Here is a 19,457-nt window from a genome sequence, read left to right on the forward strand (position 1 = left end):
TTCTAGCTGAAAAGCGTCTCTGAGGGTTATGTTGAAGATGGTAATCATACTGCATTCACTTTCATCTTTCCTCCAATTAACCAATCAGAGATAAGACAGGGAGAGTTCTGTCACTAAAATCACAGCGTCCGGGTTCTAAGGCCTTAAATTTTAGAGGTTATGATATCCACCTTGGAATTCTAGCCTTGGTACACTTTTCCCCAAAGTAATTTTATTAAAGAGGGGCAGAAGTCACAAATGTGCATTTTAAAAGATTTTTTAAATTTTTAAAAGGTTCTAAAAGTCCTCCTCTGACTCTTCTGTCTCAAAAAGATTTTTAAAAAATTGAAAATCAAAATCTTCAACTGAATGTAAAGTTTTTTATGTTTGCAAATTTTCAAAGATGTCTAAGACGACATAAGTATTATTTCATTTTCAGCAAATAAATTATTAACTCCTATTTATAAAAGGGTACATAAAGAAGAGAAATAGCTTTTACTCGTTTACACAGTCATCTGAGATGTTGTTTTGCAAAAATGGCACCAGTTGGTGTGGACACATTGTCTGATGGTTTGTCACGGCTGTGGTTTTTGTTCAGATATATGGTCCTTTCCTTAAAGATCAGAATTTTGTTTACTATCAAGTTGTCTGACATAATTTAGTCTAATGAGATCATTTTCATTTTTATGTGCACAAAAGGGAAAGAATTGTAGTTACAAATAACTTCATTTGGGGGAGGGAAAAATTTTTTAATTCAATGAATTTTATTATATTTACAGTCATACAACCATCATCAAAAACCTAATTTCAAAACGTTTCCAACAGGGGGAGGGAAAATTTAAAACAAAAATATATTTTTGAATTGGATGATAACATGTTGTATATGACACAGGGAAAAAAAAAAGTCAGAATTCAGTAATTATTCCAAAATGCAAGATTCACAGACCTGGCCTCAGGTCTGTGTATCCAGGGGCCGGGTAGGGGCTTAATGCCTCTCATAATTTCCTTCATAATTTTTTTCAGCCCCCTAGCTGGTCCCTCCACTCTGCTCCCAATCTGAATAAAAACATGGACTTTTTATGCAAGAGAGACTTAAAGATAAGTCCCCACATCCCCTGCGCCCCACACAGCTGAAGTCCCCCCGCCCCGTGGAGATCCTTCCAGGTAGTTCCACCATGGACACGTTCCTCCTTAACAGGCACATGATTCTCATGACTTGAAATAAAAATCGCAGCTGTAAATGTAGCACTAGGGATTTTCATTGCCTCATAGAGATTGCTTTGTGTTCAAAGAATAGAAGGGGGAAAGATGAGACAGAAGGAAGACAGAAAGAAATTATTGAATTTCTCAGCATCCGGAGCAGTCGTAGAGCTGGAAGCCTTCTCCTGGTTCTCCCAGCTCAGGGGTTTCTGGCCAGGACTGGAAGCCAGTTCTTCCAGCTCCTCATCTTTCAGTGTTTTGGTTTTGTTTTTTTTTCCCTTTGTGGTGGGATAATGCTTGGAAATCCTCAAACGTGAAAGCTGGTTCTTGAGCTGAATTTTTTTCCCCTACTGCCTCCGACTAAACACCACTCACATAATTTGAAATCCAAACAAGGGAGTCCATTGCCCCATTGACAGCGACACTTTTCGGTTGTCAAGAGCCAGGACTGTGAGGAGGGAAAGGTGTGAAGGCAGCCTGCCACCCTCAGGTAGCTGACACCCACAGCGTCATGGTCATGGTCAGACTGGCCGGACCTGCCCTCTGCTCAGAACACAGGAAACTAGAGTCACTATGTTATGAAATATTTTCCTCACACAAAGCAAGAAAAATACCTCCAAGGCATTTTAAATATTGTGTTTCTAATTTGAAAGGATGTCTTTTCTGGGTTTTTTTTGTTTTGTTTTTTCCCTCCTCCTCTCTGGCAGCTCAACTGTTGCTATAGCTGCACCGCCGTGCCAGGCGTAGTCTTCTCCAAGTGCAGCTCTCCTGCGGTGGAGAAAAACGCTGATGCTAAAACAGGGGCATCCTCGACCTTCGTGGGCAATGACAGCAATACTCTTCCTTTCTGTTTGCAGGCTATCCAGTTTGATCCCGAAACCCACCTGCCCACCGTTACTGACACTTGCACAGGCTGTACCCTGTGTCTCTCCGTCTGCCCTATTATCGACTGCATCAGAATGGTTTCCAGGACAACACCTTACGAACCAAAGAGAGGCTTGCCCTTGGCTGTGAATCCGGTGTGCTGAGGTGATTCGTGGAACAGTTGCTGTGAACTTTGAGGTCACCCCCATATGCTGTCTTTTTAATTGTGGTTATTATACTCAGCTCTTTCTCAATGAAAACAAATATAATATTTCTAGATAAAAGTTCTAAATACATGTCTAAATTTTAAAAAGCATCTACTGCCAGAGCCCGTTCAATTAATGGTCATAAAATAGAATCCTGCTTTTCTGAGGCTAGTTGTTCAATAACTGCTGCAGTTAATTGGATGTTCTCCATCAGTTATCCATTATGAAAAATATTAACTTTTTTGGTGGCAATTTCCAAATTGCCCTATGCTGTGCTCTGTCTTTGATTTCTAATTGTAAGTGAAGTTAAGCATTTTAGAACAAAGTATAATTTAACTTTCAAGCAAATGTTTCCAAGGAAACATTTTATAATTAAAAATTACATTTAATTTTAACACTGTTTCTAAGCAAATGTAATTAGCTCCATAAAGCTCAAATGAAGTCAAATAATTATTTACTGTGGCAGGAAAAGAAAGCCAATGAGGGTTTGCAAAACTTCTCTAAGGCCCTTTGGCTGAAATAACTTCTCTTTGGTGCTACATACTGAAAGTGACTGTTTAATCATCATTCATGTCACACCGTGCTCCCTCGCCCTCAGGCCTGAGATGGGTTTCCAGACTCCACCAGTGAATCAGCATGACACCTTCTTTAACTGTGTGAGCGACGTTCCTAACAAAGTAAGGTGTGGGGATGAAGCTCTGGTTAAAGCCACTCTTTTGCTGTGCTCCGATCTGTTCTATCCGCTTCTGAGAGCAACCTTCATGATTATAGCAATTAATGTTTGCACAGAGCCCAGATTATACAGCAGTGGGTCATTGTGCTTCATTATTCAAGAATGAAGATAAAGACAAATAGAGGATTAGTAATATATATTAAATGTGCAATACCACTTAAATGACTCTTAATGTTTATATTGAATTTCCAAAGCGATTAAATAAAAAAGAGCTATTTTTTGTTATTGCCAAACAATATTTTTTGTATTTCTCTATTTTCATAATGAGCAAATAGCATCCTATAAATCTGTTTATCTCTTCTTTGTAGTGTGTTTTCATATAAATCCACAAGTAGAAAATCTTTTCATCTGTGGCATATTTCTATGACAAATGCAAGATCTAGAAAAATTAAATGTTTGATTATGCCATTTTGGAAATGCATATTTACCACAAAACCTATGTGACTGAATAATGTCAAATAAAATTTTATGAATCATTTTAAACAATGCAGAGTCTTCTGCTCCCTCCTTTGCAAATACAATCCCATGTCAACCAGCTGGAGTTTGAGGTAGAGCAGTAAATTCCATCCAGATTCAGAAGGACATGTAAAGCTGGCTGAAATCGAGTGAGGGTGATGACAGTGTGGGTCTCTCAGTGTTTCACTTTCTGTCCCATGCACCCAGGTCTCCCTGGGGAATTCAGTTCCACTCTGCCAAAATGTCTTTCACTGGGCACAGGTCAGGGTCTCGCAAAGGCCCATAAGTAGAGATATGTGAGAAACGGCAGCGTGCCACGGAAGATGCCAACTTCACTGTCAGAACCATGTGTGTCCCTTAATAGTATTCCTTAGACAGTAAAACATCAAGGGCTTGTAAAACGGACTCCCCTTTGCCTCTTGTCAAGGTGGGAGCATTTTGCCATTTGGACTTAGTAACAGCTGAGCAAAGAGTTCAAGTTAGATCCAGAAAAGAAATGTGCCGGGGCCACAGGGATGTCGTCCTAATGTCTTACCCCACACCTCAAGTTTTATACTCTCAGAACTTTTTTTTTTTTTTTTTTTGTCTTTTTAGGGCCACACCTGTGGCACTAAGGAGGTTCCAGTCAGAGCCACAGCCACAGCAACGGGGGATCTGAGCCGAGTCTGCGACCTACACCACAGCTCACAGCAACACTGGATCCTTAACCCACTGAGCAAAGCCAGAGATCGAACCTGCATCCTCATGGATGCTAGTCAGATTCATTTCCACTGAGCCATGATGGGAACTCCTTTTTTAATATTTTTATTAAAGACAGCTAATTTACAATGTTGTGCCAATTTCTGCTGTACAACTGAGTCAGCCATATATATATATACATTTTTTGTATTATTTTCCATCATAGTCTATCCCAGGAGACTAGATATAGTTCCCTGTGCTACTCAGTAGGACCCCATTGTTTATTCAGTCTAATAGTTTGCATGGATTAACCCCAAACTTCCAGTCCATTCCACGTCCCCCACTCCTAGAATTTTAAATGCCTGAGTTCTCATCGAGACGCCGACTGGTAAGCAGAAATTCCTTCAATAGAGATTAAAGAAAAAGAGCAGTTTGTGACCTTTGCATTCTACCTTGAGAAAGAGGGGAGAAGTGCTTTGGCTCTTTTCTTAAACTACTCTGGGGAACGGCATGTGTCTGGGCCTTCGAGTTTGGCTCTGGCCATCCATGATTTTACGCTGGTACCTTCCTCTCCCACATTACTTTCTGTTTTGTTTACTTTCTGCTTTACACGAAGAAGCATTTTTAACCCATGTTGTTAACAGGTAACATAGTTCAGTTTTACATGGGTGGCTTGCAGAGAGACTCAGAACAGAGCAATAATGAAAATGACATTATACCATCCAGCAAGAGACCACAAGCCATTGGTCCTAACACATACATCCTCTTGGCTCCTGACCTTCTGCCATGAGTGAAGACATCGTGCCAGACCAGGAGCCTGCTTAGTCAGTGTTTCATACGTCCAAGTAGCTATACTAAATGTGCCTCATGTGTGATACTTAGTTTTATGTGTCAGCTTGTCTGGGACAGAGTGCCCAGATACTTGGTCTAGAATTGGTGTGTTTGGATGAGATTCACATTTAAATCAGCAGGCTCCAATTTAAGCAGGTTGCCCTCTAGTGTGTAGGTGGGCCTCGTCCTATCAGGTGAAGGCCCAACTGAACAAAAGGCTGATTTCCCCCAAGAGGGAATTCTCCAGCAGATGGCCTCTTGACTTCCTTTGCAGCATGAGTTCTTCCTGGTTCTACAGCTGACTATCTTCAGATTTGAACTGTAACTCTTCCTAAATCTCCAGCTGGCCAGTCTCCTCTATCAGATTTTGGACTCCACAACCACAGGGCCAGTTCCTTAAAATAATCTTTACACACACACACACACACACACACACACACACACACCTATTGGTTCTGTTTCTCTGGCGAACCCTCACTAATACAACGTATATTATCTTATTCAAGTGTTAAAATGATCACAGATAGGTTCTATTATTTCTTCCCATTGAACTAATGAGGACATGAGTTCTTAAAGAGTCTAAATAACTTGTCACAGGTCACATAGTTATGCTTCTAGGTGTGCTGGTTGTGTCCAGTCTACCATCTGCTTCCCCTCCTTTGTTCATCCAGCCAGTCATTTATTCAACAAATATTTATCAGGCAACAACCATGCACCGAGCACAAGGTTAAGGGCAGAGGCTGTGAAATCAGAGACTGTAAAGATAAAGATTCCCTGAATTCCGGCTGCTTACAGGGGGACTTGGCATATGTAACAGTTACTACACCACATGTGAGCGCTAGGAAAACAATCCTGAGATAAAGGACGTCTAAATTATACTGCCTTGACTAATGATAAGTTAAGCCAAGTTTTAACTCATAAAAATCATTTCCGAAATAGATAACGAGAGAAGGACATCCCAAGCAGTGAAAACAAGAAAGAAAAAAGCACAAAGGTATGAAAAGCCAGATTTTAAGAAAACTGTAAGAGCTTGTAATTGACTGGAACAAAAGGAACATGTTGGAATCATCTTAGAATCCCTCAGGGAAGCAGAATCAGCATTTCATTCATTCATTCAAAAACATGGAGTACCTCATTTGTTTGGTTGTTTTGTCTGTTTGTTTGTTTGTTTGTCTGTTTGTTTGTTTTGGAAGTTCCCTGGGCCAGGGATCAATTGTTTGATTGTTATGTCTGTTTGTTTGTTTGTTTTGGAAGTTCCCTGGGCCAAGGATTAAACCCTTGCCTAGCAGCAAACCCGAGCCACTGCAGCAACAACACCAGATCCTTAACCTACCCTGCCACGAGATAACTCCCTAAACTACCTCCCTTATGTCAAGAACTTGCTTGTTAATGGTGATTCAACCATGAACAAGACAGACATGGTTCCTGTCTTACTGAGCCTACACCTCAGTGAAAGATACAAAAAGCAAGCTGCAGACAAATAAGCTGCAAGCTATGGGAAGTGCTTTGGCAGTAACGACGAGGGCCTGGGGTAGAGATGAGAAGGACCTTTATTCTTCATGTAGGAAGAGTAGTCCTGATAGGTAGGAAGGAGCCAACCATGTGAAGAATAGGGAAGAGTATGTTCCAGAAGTGGAAACAGGAAGTGCAAAGGTCCTGAGGCTGAAAAGAGCCTGAATTATTCAAATGACTAAAAAGACATTGAGGTAGGGTAAAGGAAGGCGGCGATGCCTGAATCCATAGGAACCAAGGACCGGAAGCAGTCACCAAGGTCTCCGTAAGATTTCTTCCCCCTCTTCACTCTCACCATCACCCTTGCTGTACAGATGGTGCTGACACCTCTTCCTCCAAGCGGGACTTCTCTCCAAGGATCTAACCACTTGCTATGTTGAAGCATTTCAAACTCAATTTCAAAAATCAAAATAGTTACCTCTCCTACTTTTTATCTACCCTGCCCTCATCCAGTCCCTTATCGTGTCCAACAATTTTACCCCTAAAATATTTCCCGGGTCTTTCCCCAGCTTCCCATTGTAGAAACTGCCATGGCTCGTTCCTCCAGTACATTTATTCAGGTCTTAAAATAACCTCCTAAGAGATCATCCGACATCCCTCCCCCTGTCTTCGTGCTGTTGTAGATTTCTCGTCAACATGAATGTCCCATCTCCATCATATTCCTCCACCATCATAAAAACCTCCAGATCCTTTCATGTGTTAGTAAATTAAACGAACTCTCCTTAAAATGGAATCCGATACTCTCTTACTAAAGGCCCCTCACTACCATCCAAACATATGGCCCTTACATACCCTGCACCTTGTTACAGAGCTGGAAGATAATTGCTTGTGACCCAAGACAACCAAACCTCAATTTACCAATCTGTAAAATTGGTGTTAAAATAGTTCCTAATTCCTAAGGCAGTTATGAGGATAAAACAAAATAATACAGGCTAGTTAAATAACTCCCATTGAATAAGTATTCAACTATTTTTCTTATTTAAAAAATCCTATAATGAAACACTTTAGAAAATAAAGATATGTTTTGAGTACAAATTTATCTTCTCTTATGTATTGTTATTTTAAAATTAAAATGTTTATACTGGAACAAGTGGTATATCTTACCTGTCCCCTTGTTACTAATGAGTGCAATAAAAAAATGTTTATTTTAGTGTTCATATAATCAGGTTATACTTTATAATAAACATAGGATTTCAATAAAAAAAAAAAAACCTGCTCAGTTACCAAGATCTTATCTAATACTGCCTTAGGAGACCATCAGAGGTCTGTCTTATACTACTCAAGGAAGAGCCTTAAAAATTCTTGTTGATTTTGTATATTAAGAAAAAAATTACATGTAGATACTGAGTGTTTATTTTATTTTATTTTTTTAGGGCTGCACCTGCGGCATATGGAGGTTCCCAGGCTAGGAGTCAAATCAGAGCTGCAGCTGCCAGCCTACACCACAGCCACAGAAATACCAGATTCAACCTACACCACAGCTCATGGCAACAATGGATCTTTAACCCACTGAGCGAGGCCAGGGATCAAACCCGCATCCTTACGGATACTAGTTGGGTTTGTTAACCACTGAGCCACAATGGGAACTCATAAGTCACACTTTTTTTCTTGTAGAACATATTCCTCTAGCATTGTTTTAAAACTCTTCAACCAAAACAACAGCAACCAAACAAAATTAAAATGTAAATAAAACATCTCACTTAAGCACACAGTAATTTGATCAGAACAGAGATGGATTTGCCCCATTTCATAGATGAAATACCAAGGCTCGAAGCATTTATGCAATTTGCCTGAGACCATGCATGGAAGGGGGCGAAGTCCAGAGTTAAACCCAGTATCCACCCTCAGTACACAGAGTTAAACCCAGTACAGACTGTACAGACTTAAACCCGGTCCAGAGTTTGAAGCCAGTATCCACCCCCAGTACACAGCCCCCAGCACACATTCCCCATCTTCACCGGAGCCTCTCAAACCTTCCTGCTAATAGGAAAAAAGTTATTCATCTTACACACAGGTTATTAAAGTCTGGACCTGCTGCTTGCCAAGTGCATGAACCTGGCTATGATACCTGGACCACTGAACTTCAATTTCCTCAACTGTAAAATTGAGAAGGTAGGAGTTCCCATCATGGTGCAGCGGAAACAAATCTGACTAGGAACCATGAGATTGTGGGTTCGATCCCTGGCCTTGCTCAGTGGGTTAAGGATCCGGTGTTGCCATGAGCTGTGGTGTAGGCCACAGATGTGGCTCAGATACTGCATTGCTGTGGCTGTGGTATAGGCCAGCAGATGTAGCTCCGATTCAACCCCTAGCCTGGGAACCTCAGCATGCCACAGGTGCAGCTCTAAAAGGCAAATAAATAAATAAATAAAACTGAGAAGGTAGTAGCTTTGCACTTAATATGTTAGATATAATTTCCATTGCTATTTTTATTGGACACAGAAATTTCAAACACAGGGTAAGGAGATAAAAGACTTCTAGCAAAAATTTACATTTGCTAGAATCAGACAGTCTTCGTGGTAACCTGTGGTATGATCTCCTAAGCTAACATTCATCATCTAGCAATCTGGCAAAAGACATCCCAAGCAGTTAGAAGATCGAGATGCTTTTAATAAAAGAGTAGGAGAACTCACTTCTGACAAAAATGAAAGATCCCAGTAATAAAACTTAACATATATATAATTATCCAATTATTCAATTATCATATTTAGAAAAGAAGCTCAGTTGACTTGACTTCCAGGCAATGCCTTCTCTCCTGGTTGATTTTGCTAAGTGGGTATTATATTTTTTTCTATAATATGAATATTTGGAGATGCACTATTCACTTTTGGTGGTCTTAGGGTGCTGTTTAATGGCCTGAAGAAATTATGTAATAACCACTGTCTGAAAGGGTTAAGGCACAGTCCTTAGAAAAGAGCTTATTACCTGGCAGGCTCTGATCTACTTCTATCCTATGAGGTTAATTCAATTAACAGGAAAGCCATTCGCCACACTATTATCCACCCAGAGCTGTAACTTCTTTCTCTTACCCACAGATGCAGACAATTCAACAAACTGCCTGCAGAGTGAAAATTTGGACCAGATCTTTAATGATTCTGGGAAGTTCATGTAGTCTAGCTCTTTCTTTTATTAATTAATATGGTTACATTAATTAATACAATACTGCTTTTATTAATTAATACAGATTTTCGGCTTAAAATTTTTTAATTAAAAATGACATTTTAAAATTGAATAGTCCCACTTGGCTTGGAAACTTGCATGGCTAATTGTCCCTCTGAGAATGTTTGCCTTTCATCAGCTGATCTACAGCATTTGTAAACTCTGATATTGTCTATCATTGTTTTCATATTTACTCTTCTTCTAAAATGGACTATAAACTGCTGTGCTATCAAAGGAGCTGAGCCGTTTTGTCACTGGTAAATAGTCTATAGCAGTGAGTCATATTGATTAATGTCGCTGTGCAGTTATTTATTTGCGGAATTTATATAGCGCTTTTCCATATGTTGTGTTCGGCAAGCAGCAAGCATCTTCTGCATCTCTGCTTTCTCTATTCCTCTACCACTGATGAGTTCAAATTCATACACTGCTGGCAGTTTTCAAAGATTTGCATTAGTCAACATTAGGTCAAGATCTCTGTTCTTACCAATAATTTTCCTTTAGGGGTTTCTATGGAAAATAAGATCTATCTTCCTATTAATAGTGCTGGCTTATTCGTCTTTCCTGGCCTTCCTTTTATGATTTGTGTAGTATCAATCTCCATGGAATCTGGGTTTTTGGTCAAAGGTAAAACACCAAACATACATACATACACACACACTCGAGTGTGAGAAGGACATGTGTATGTTAAGACTCAAAATTGTTGAAAAGGTTAAGCCTGCATATTTTTCTTAGAGGTATAAGAACCTAGGCAGAAGGTAAGAAATTTTCAATTCAATTTATGTCTTTAAGGAAGAAACTCAAAAATGCTTATTTCCTCTGTTTTAAAAGAGCCTCTTTTGAGAGAAAGGGAGGGGGTGGATTTGGGGATTTGGGACAAGACTGTAGGAAGCTCCTCATGAATTTTTAAAATATTCCCCTTCTGTTTTGCAACATTTGGAAGACTGCATCATGTTCATTCTTCTTATAGGCCGTGATGTTTTGATGGGGCTTCAACTAATGTGTAAGGCTGGGGGCATGGAATATTTAAAATAATGAAAGTTCATTTTCTCTTTTGAGATTACAAGCATGAATAATTTTTATCTTACTCCAAAGTTTTGCCAACAATGATGGCCAATGACAATGCCTCCTATTAAAAACTTTAAAAGGTTCCTGAAGACAAGGATGTGGTAGCTATGTGGTCTCTTGTGCTAAAGATAGCAGTATAGGAGTCTGAGGACCTAGCAAACCAAGAACAGCATAGATAAAACATCTACATTAACTGTAAGAGGAGAAAGATTGGTGACTCCAAAGTCTATTTGTGTCCTCCCCAGTTCTCTGAATTTCAAACGTATACATCAGAGTGCTTATTGAACAAGGGAGATTCAGTCACAAACCCTAACTCCCTATGCCTTAAGTCAATTCTTATCTTCTTAGTTCATACCTTTCCATCCTTCATATATCATAGCTTCACCCTTCCTCCAATTACTCAGGATTGATCAATAGAATACAATGAACTCTTCCTCTCTTTCCTGCGCCATATCCATCAGGGGCTTAATTTCAAGTGTAAAAATAAATAAAAGCCAATTCAAAATCTTTTAGGAAAAGGAAGAAGGATGTTATTGGCTTACATAACTAAAAAACCAAGGGCAGTGTTTATTAGACCCAGAATTTCAAACAATGGCATCAACAGAACTCAGATTCTTTTCATCTCTGTTCTGCCTGCGAGGGCTTTATTTCCGGGCTCCACGTGTGACCCCATGGAGCTCGAAGTTCACGTTGCCATGTTGTAGCATAATAAACAATATCATATTGTTGTGTAGTAGGCAAAATAATTCCCCCCCCCCAAGCTGCCCATATCCAAATGACTGGCACCAGTGAATACATCATGCCACATGGCAAGGCAGAAATAAGTATCAGATTGAATTAAGGTTGCTAATCGACTGATTTAAAATAGGGAGATTATCCGAGATTATCTAGGTGAGCTGAGTATAGTCACAAGAGTCATTAATAAGCAGAAGAGGAAGGCAGAAAAGAAAGTATCAGAGCAATGCAACTGAGAAATACTCAACTGACTGCTTAGAGCTTTGACAGCGGAAGGTGGTCACGAGGCAGAACATGCAAGTACCTCTAATAGCTGTGAAAGAGCAAGAAAATAGATTTTCCCCTAAAGACTCTGGAAAGGAAAGCAGTTCGTCCCATCCCTAGTTTTTAACCTAACAAGACACTTTATTAGATTCTGACCTCCAGAACTGTGAGATATGAAATATTAGTTTGTGGCAATTTGTTACAGCAGCAATAGGAGACTCATACATACTACAAGGACAAAGAGCCTTCTGTGGGCTCTGTCGTTCTTCTATGGCCCTGCTGTTAGCAGATTTGAGTGAATGGACAGACCAAAAAAAAAATCACCTACCGTCTATCCTACTTTTTTCCTCCCATCTTTGCCAATTCCTATTAATTCTACCTCTGGAATAAGAAGTGTTTCTGTATCTACTTCTCTTCCCACTTCCACACTTCAAGTCTTTATCAATGGATTTAAAGATAATTTTTAAGATCCATACTATTTCTGTGTTTCTAGAATTTAGTACCTAAGACATGAAGAAAAATTGTCTAAAGTGGAGACCTACATGACCTTAAAATTCATCTGTGCCCAAGAAATAGCAGATTATATTGACATAGGAGATGAGCCAATAAAATGTAGAGTCAGATATTTTCAAAAGGAAATTTAATATGATTTGCCTTATGTGCTGTTTATAAACTTTTATTAAAAATATAGCACACAGAGAAAAGCTCACAAGTCATAAGGCTCAGCTTATCACACAAAGAGAACAATACTCATCTACCCCCTACCCAAGTCCAAAATCTCACTGCATCTCTGAAATCCTCCTTGGACCTTCCTTCTTTCTCCTCCAAAGTAACCACTCTTCTGGCCTCTAACACCACAGTAGTTTGCCTGTTTTTGAACTTCATATAAAAGGAGCCATACAATATGTATTTTTTAATGGTTGGTTTCTTTCACTCAACATTATCCTTTGGGGAATCAAAAATGTCATCGGATATAATAATCATAGATGTTGCTGTGCAGTATTCCAGTGCATAAGAACGTCAGAATTTCATATCTATATTATTATTGAAGAAAATATAAGTTGTTGGTAGTCTTTCCTACTATTACAAATAATGCTGCTACGAAGATGTTTGTGTTTTCTTTTGGTGCATAAATGTATACATTTCATTTGTGAAATAAACAGGAATAGGATTGCTGAATTATAGGAGTTGTGTGTTTAGTTTTATTTGTGCTACTGAAATGTTTTCCAAAATGATTATAAACATTTATACTTCTCCAGCAACATTCAAGTTCCTCTCCATCTTTGTTAACCCATTTTATATTGGGAGGGGGTGTTAGCCATCTGATGGACATATAATGGTAAGTAATTAATAAACAGGAAACAAAAACCCTACCATGAAGGAAAAAGTTGATAAAGACAACATCAAAATTAGGAATCTCTTTTCATCAAAAGACCATTAAGAGAATGAATAGGGAAGTCAGAGAAAATATACTTACAATATATATAACTGGCAATGGATTCACATATACATTAAAACTCCTACAAATCAATAAGAAAAAAGAACAGACTAATTGAGCAAATGGGCAAAAGACATGAATAGATGCTGCACAAAAAGAGGACATTCTAATGCTTAATAAATATATTAATAGATGCTTAACTTCACTAATTACCAAGGTATTGAAAACTAAAACACTATGATTTCAGAATTTAAATCTTGAATAAGATACAACTCCACTAGAGAAAAAAAAAAAAAAAAAACTGAAAGAATTGTAGCACATAGAAAATTCTGAAGCTGCCTGGCCCCTAACCAGATTGTGTAATTGAGCAGTTAATAAAATTGAGCCTACAAGTTCCATGCTGAGGCAAAATGAGAACAAATTTTTCTTAATCTTTAGGCATTGAAAAGCATTTATTTATTTAGGAAAGGAAGTTTATTAATTTCTGCATCAAGTGAGATTTTAAGGAATGAATGGCTGTCAGTTTCAGAGAGCTGAGAAGATACCTTTCTTAGAAAAGATGCTCATTACTACACACAGACCCATATGGAATTTTTCAGGTGGTTGAAAATTTTAGATGGCTTGTTTGGTATACAGCAACAGTAAAGAAAACCATACTTTGCGTATTAGTATTGTGTCAACCGTTTTTACACTCAGCCAAGACGTGTTTACAAAGCGACACTCTTCATCACCATGCCTTCAAAGGCAGACACAGTTCCACATTCTGCAAAAAATAATTATTAAGGACTTTCAGGTGGCAGGGCTGCCCAAATTATGAAATTATTAGGCCTAAATGTACATCCATTTAGCTTTCAGATCAATTTTATCAGCGGGGAAACTGTAGATTCTTTGGGTTACACAGACAAAGGCTTGCTAAAGAGTGTCTCATATCACGGAGAGACGGGTATGTAGCACAGAGTCTAATTACGATGCTGTTACAGCCACTCGAACAAGAAATTTTGAGAACCTGAACTGGTAAGGCAGCAACAGTGGAGTTAGGGAAGAAGGAATGGATTGAAGACATATTTAGCAATGGAGCTGAGAACACCATGTATTTCTTAACAACCAGTAGATACCAGCCTCTGTGTAAAGTAATGGGAAAATGATAGAAACACACAGTAATAGTCTTCTAATGAAATTTTGATCCTGCTATTATGGAAATAATATTAAGGCATCTTTAAGTCTACCTGGGAAAGACAGAGGATGCTTCAGAGAAGATACATACCAGCTGAACAGCATCTTGTGGACAAGTGACAAAGCATACTGGTTTAGGATGCAGATTCTGGAACCGAACCCCTTCTGTTTGAATCCTGGCTCTGCCTCTTCTTGCAGAAGGTATTTAATAATAATAATTTATCATCTCAGCCTGTTTTCTCAGTCATAAACAGAGGAGAGGAGATTACTGATCCCTGGCCTCGCTCAGTGGGTTAAGGATCTGGCATTGCCGTGAGCTGTGGTGTAGGTTGCAGATGTGGCTTGGATCTGGTGTTGCTGTGACTGTGGTGTAGGCTGGCAGCTGCAGCTCTGATTCAACCCCTAGCCTGGAAACTTCCATATGCTGCGGGTGCAGCCCTAAAGAGGACTATATATATATATATATATATATATATATATATATATATATATATATATATATATGACATATATAATATATAAAACACCCTAATTGCTTTAGCAGTGCTGTTTCCTGGTTCTATATTGCTCTCTGTCATCTGACACAAAGGGTATATTTCTTTTCTTTCCTCAAAACTATCTCCCGAAGTTGGGGCCTCCTCCCTAGGGCATCCCCAGACATAAGTTAATCAATCCCTCCTAACAATACCTTTGCTCCTTATGCATTTGCCTGTTAGTGCACTGGACTTTAAGCAATTGCCATATTCATCTTTCCATTCCCACGGCTGGATGCCAGACCTGGCATATAGCAGGCTGGGTATGCAACAGGTTATTTTTTAACAGCTTCACTGAGATATAATTCTCACAACATGGAATTCAGCCATTTTAAGTATACAATTCACCAGCTTTTTAAATAAAAGCTATTGAAGTATAGTTGATTTACAATGTTGTGTTAATTTATGCTGTTCAGCAAAGTGCTTCAGTGATAGTATTTTTTCTTATTCTTTCCCATTATGCTTTATCACAGGATACTGAATATGATTCCCTGTGCTATACAGTAGGACCTTGTTGGCTATCCATCCTAAACATACTAGTTGGCACCTGCTAATCCCTAACTCCCAATCCTTCCCAATTCACTAGCTTTTAGTTTATTCACAGAGTGGTACAACCATCACCACTATCCATCTTATCAGTCCCTAAAAAAAGAAACCCCATACCTACCAGCAGTCACTCCCCATTCCTTCCTGCTCTACAGCCCCAGGCAAACATCAGTCTACTTTCTATCAGTGGATTTGCCTATTCTGGAATTTCCTAAAGGACTCACCCAATACTGGGTCCTTTGTGACTGGCTTCTTTCACTTTTCATGATCTTCTCGAGGTTCATTCACCGTGCAGCATGTATCGATACCTCGTTTTTTTGTGGCTGCATTCCATGCCATTGTACCATATACCAGTGTTCACTTACCCACTCATCAGCTGATGGACAGGTGGATTGTTTTCAGTTTCTGGCTATTATCAATAAAGCTGCTATAAACATTCATGTACAAGTTTTGGTGTAGACATAGGCTTTTTTTCCCCTTGGGTATATATGTAAGCGTGGAATTGTTGGATCACGTGGTAAATATCTTTAAGCTTTTAAGGAACTATCACATTGCTTTCCAAAGTAGGTGCTTCATTTCACATTCCCACAGTGTATGAAGATCCAATTTTTCCACATCTTCACCAAGGCTTGTTGTTAGCTGTCCTTTTGATTAGAGTCATCTCAGCAAAATGAAACGGTATCTCACTGAGGTCTTGATTTGCATTTTCCTGATAGTTTATAATTTTAATTATTTTTTATATGTGTATTACTTTTATCTCTACTTTGGGAAAATGTTCACTCATGTTATCATCTTAATTTTAATTAGGTTGTCTTTTCTATACTGAGTTGTAGAGTTCTTTATATAATCTAGATATAAGTCCCTGATCAGATATACAATTTGCAAAAACCCTTTTCATTCTGTATGTTGCCTTTGCACTTTTTTTTTTTCCTTTTTTTAGGGTGGTGCATGTGGCATATGGAAGTTCCCAGGCTAGGGGTCAAATCGAGCTGCAGCTGCAGCAACGCTAGATCTAAGCTGCATCTGTGACCTATGCTGCAGCTTATGGCAACTACAAATCCTTAACCAACAAGCAAGGCCAGGGATCAAACCCAAATCCTCACGGATACTAGCTGGGTTCTTAACCCCCTGAGCCACAATGGGAACTCCCCTTTTCACTGTCTTGATAGTGTCCTTTGAAGCACAAAATTTTTTAAATTTTGGCAATGTCCAGTTTACCTACTTTTCATTTCGTTACTTATATTTTTGGTATAATATCTAAGAAACTATTACCATAATGTAAGGTCATAAAATTTATACCTATATTTTCTTCTAAGATTTTTATATTTTTAGCTTTTACACTTAAGTTTTTGATCAATTTTGAGTTAATTTTTTAAAAGCCGTGTAAAAATAGGTCAAACTGCTGCACACAAATGTCCATTTGTCCCATTGCTATTTGTTGAAAAGACCATTATTTTCCCCATAATAAAAGTTTGAATTAAATGGCATACCAGGAGTTCCCATTGTGGCTCAGTGGAAACGAATCTGACTAGTATCCATGAGGACTCAGCTTCAATCCCTGGCCTCGTTCAGTGGGTTAAGGATCTGGCATTGCTGTGGCTGTGGTGTAGGCTGGCAGCTGTAACTCCGATTCGCCCCCAAGCCTGGGAACTTCCATAGGCCGTGGATGCAGCCAAAAAATAAAAATAAATAAATGAATGGCATACCCCCTGACTCCTCCCTTCAGGGAACTCACAGTACAATGCTGGAGACTAGACACCAGAAAACCACAGTGAAGCATAACAGAGGGTGAGCCCTGAAGAGTGCCAGGGCCAGGTTTCTAGACTGAGCCCTGAGACTGAGGGCAGATATAGTTACAAATGACAACTGCATAATATCTGATTTCCACATCATGGGAACATCAGTTAGAAATCACGGGAGGAAAAGCACAGAGAAAGGGTGAAGAGTCCTCAGCTTCAAAAGAAGAAAATCTTAAGCATGATAAGAAACAGCAGGGAAACAAAGGCAGATGTCCCTCGAAGTCTACCTCCTGTTGCCTTAGCGACATCAGCCTGGCCAGGGTTAAATCGATTCATTCTTTCTCAGTAGGAAGCCCCCACATTTCCTTTTCCCACCCTCTGTCTTGTGCTCCGTTCTGAATCGGGCCCCTGGCTTCTCAGCAGACATTGCTGAGATCATCAGATTCTGTTAGGGAGAAGGGCCTGCACGCCCTGCCTTCTGATATCTGTCGGGGTGTCACAGAGGGTCCAGCAAAGGAGGCTAAGAGATTGAGCAGAGTGTTTCAGTCTCCCCTCTTATTTCGGTCTGTGCCAAGCTTTGGACTGGATACTTCTAGGATAATCAAGAAAACTTTGACCTCACGTGACATTATTCATCGAGATGTTGCCATTTATCTCTAAGATATAATCAGCCAACGATGTCCTAGAACCACTTTCCTTCCTTAATCGGGCATCACGGCTAGGTGGGCGCACAAATACTGATGTACAGTGGTCCATCATGCGGCCTTTCCAGTGACAAACACAATTTGAATGATAATTTTTGCTCATCGAATAATTTGTTGGAAGCTTCTAAATCCTCTAGAAGTTTACCCACAAAGATCTAAAATATCCTTTGTTGCCTAAAGAAGGATCCTAGGGGGCTCTCGTTCGCTGTTTGCATGACGCCGCTTTGCTGATGACCTATGGAAGATGTGTTTGCCTTGCCAGCATCTGGCTACCTGGCAGACTGCAAAGGCCGCTGGGAAAGAAACCAGTTTCTTCTGGATCTTCCACATAATTAGCCTGTTTATAGGCCATCTGGGTGGCTTTGATTTCACTATCGCCATTTCTTTCTTTCTGAAGAATTTCAGTGTGTCTCATCCTTAGGGACCAAGACCATTAATAAGCCCTTCCTTAGTCGGGGTCACTAGCTCCTTTAATGTGCCTGGCAGTTCTCTGTCCCCCTGGTTCCATCTCATTATGAAGCACCCTACAGACCAAAGGAGGGCAGTGTTTATACTTGAGAATGCTGTCATCAAATTAACAGGCCTCATTAGAAGGAAATTACAGATTTGGGGCTCCCTAATAGAAGAGGTTTTTAGAAACCCTCACCCAAAGAATCGCAAAGGGCACTTAAAGAGAACTGTGGCAGGGAGGGCTGCATTTTCACCAGGACAGCTCCAATGGGGGAGATACGCTGAACTGTCAGCCCTGGGCTAACCCAACAGCGCTGGGGGGACTCTTCACCCGGCTTGAATACCTTCAGGTCTCCCTCAGTCACCCGTCACCATGTGGACCCATGAGGTCACATTGACATTATGAAATAAATGCAAATGAACCGCCCTCACCTGCAAGCCTACGTACATGTCAGCCCTTTTTTCAGGAGCACACAGCACTCCCAACGTCCATCAACAAAAGGATTAGCATCCACCTCCAAGGGGCCACGTCCTCCTGCATCCTCCTGCGCACCAGCGCTGGGCCCGGAGACCCCAAGGGCCCATCTCCCTAAACCTGGACTCTGCTGGTCTGAGTTTCCACTGCGTTATTAACATCTTCTCGTTTCATATCCTGCCTGTCCCTGAAGCCAGCAAGACTCTCAACCCTCTTAGTGTGACCTCAGCTCTACTTTTAGGTAAAAAGCATAAAAACTGACCCCCCTACTCCTATGTCACCTCCTGTTTAAAGGGTCTAATGAGGTGGCCTTAATATTTATGGCACCTGGAGCAAAAGTACAAGTGGAAACTGCCTTTCCAGCTCAAAACTTACTCTCCACTCTTTCCCTCTGTTCCTGTCTGTAAGTGACCTCAGACACGTGCCTGTGGACACCTTAGTGCAAACGTGCAGGTCAGTTAAAAAGAAATCTTCTTCTCCTTCGAAGAAGAGCTTGTGCCACATCGCAGGGGACACATCACGAGGTAGAGGCTGCCTTCAAGAAAAGGACCCGACAAACTGGCTTAGGCAAGAGCCCTAGATGTGCTGACTGGGAATTCTGGGTTTTTAAGGGCTCAAGGGCCTCTACTTGCTAGATGATTCTAATCTCGTTTCAAGCCTAGAGGGGACACTGACTTACAGTAACATAGCAGTGACACCTAATCACTGGCTGAGTTT

The 19,457-nt window shown here is 40.0% G+C and overlaps 1 protein-coding gene and 1 long non-coding RNA gene across 3 annotated transcripts in view; one reads left to right on the forward strand and one right to left on the reverse strand.

Moving 5' to 3' along the window:
- DPYD (dihydropyrimidine dehydrogenase) overlaps window positions 1-3,468 on the forward strand; it is a 783,111-nt gene extending 779,643 nt beyond the window's left edge. The window contains 1 exon segment of the mRNA NM_214044.3: window positions 2,037-3,468. Within this exon segment, the coding sequence (NP_999209.2) occupies window positions 2,037-2,207 (171 nt within the window). The 3' untranslated portion in view covers window positions 2,208-3,468.
- LOC110260375 (uncharacterized) overlaps window positions 1-19,457 on the reverse strand; it is a 56,625-nt gene that overhangs the window by 15,848 nt on the left and 21,320 nt on the right. The gene's annotated exons all lie outside the window — the stretch shown is intronic.

The sequence above is a fragment of the Sus scrofa genome, chromosome 4 (genome assembly GCF_054392235.1).
Source record: "Sus scrofa isolate SSC_HxYL_T2T_F1_AM1 chromosome 4, Sscrofa_HxYL_maternal_Yorkshire_Landrace_v2.0, whole genome shotgun sequence".
In the NCBI taxonomy this organism is placed as follows: domain Eukaryota; kingdom Metazoa; phylum Chordata; class Mammalia; order Artiodactyla; family Suidae; genus Sus; species Sus scrofa.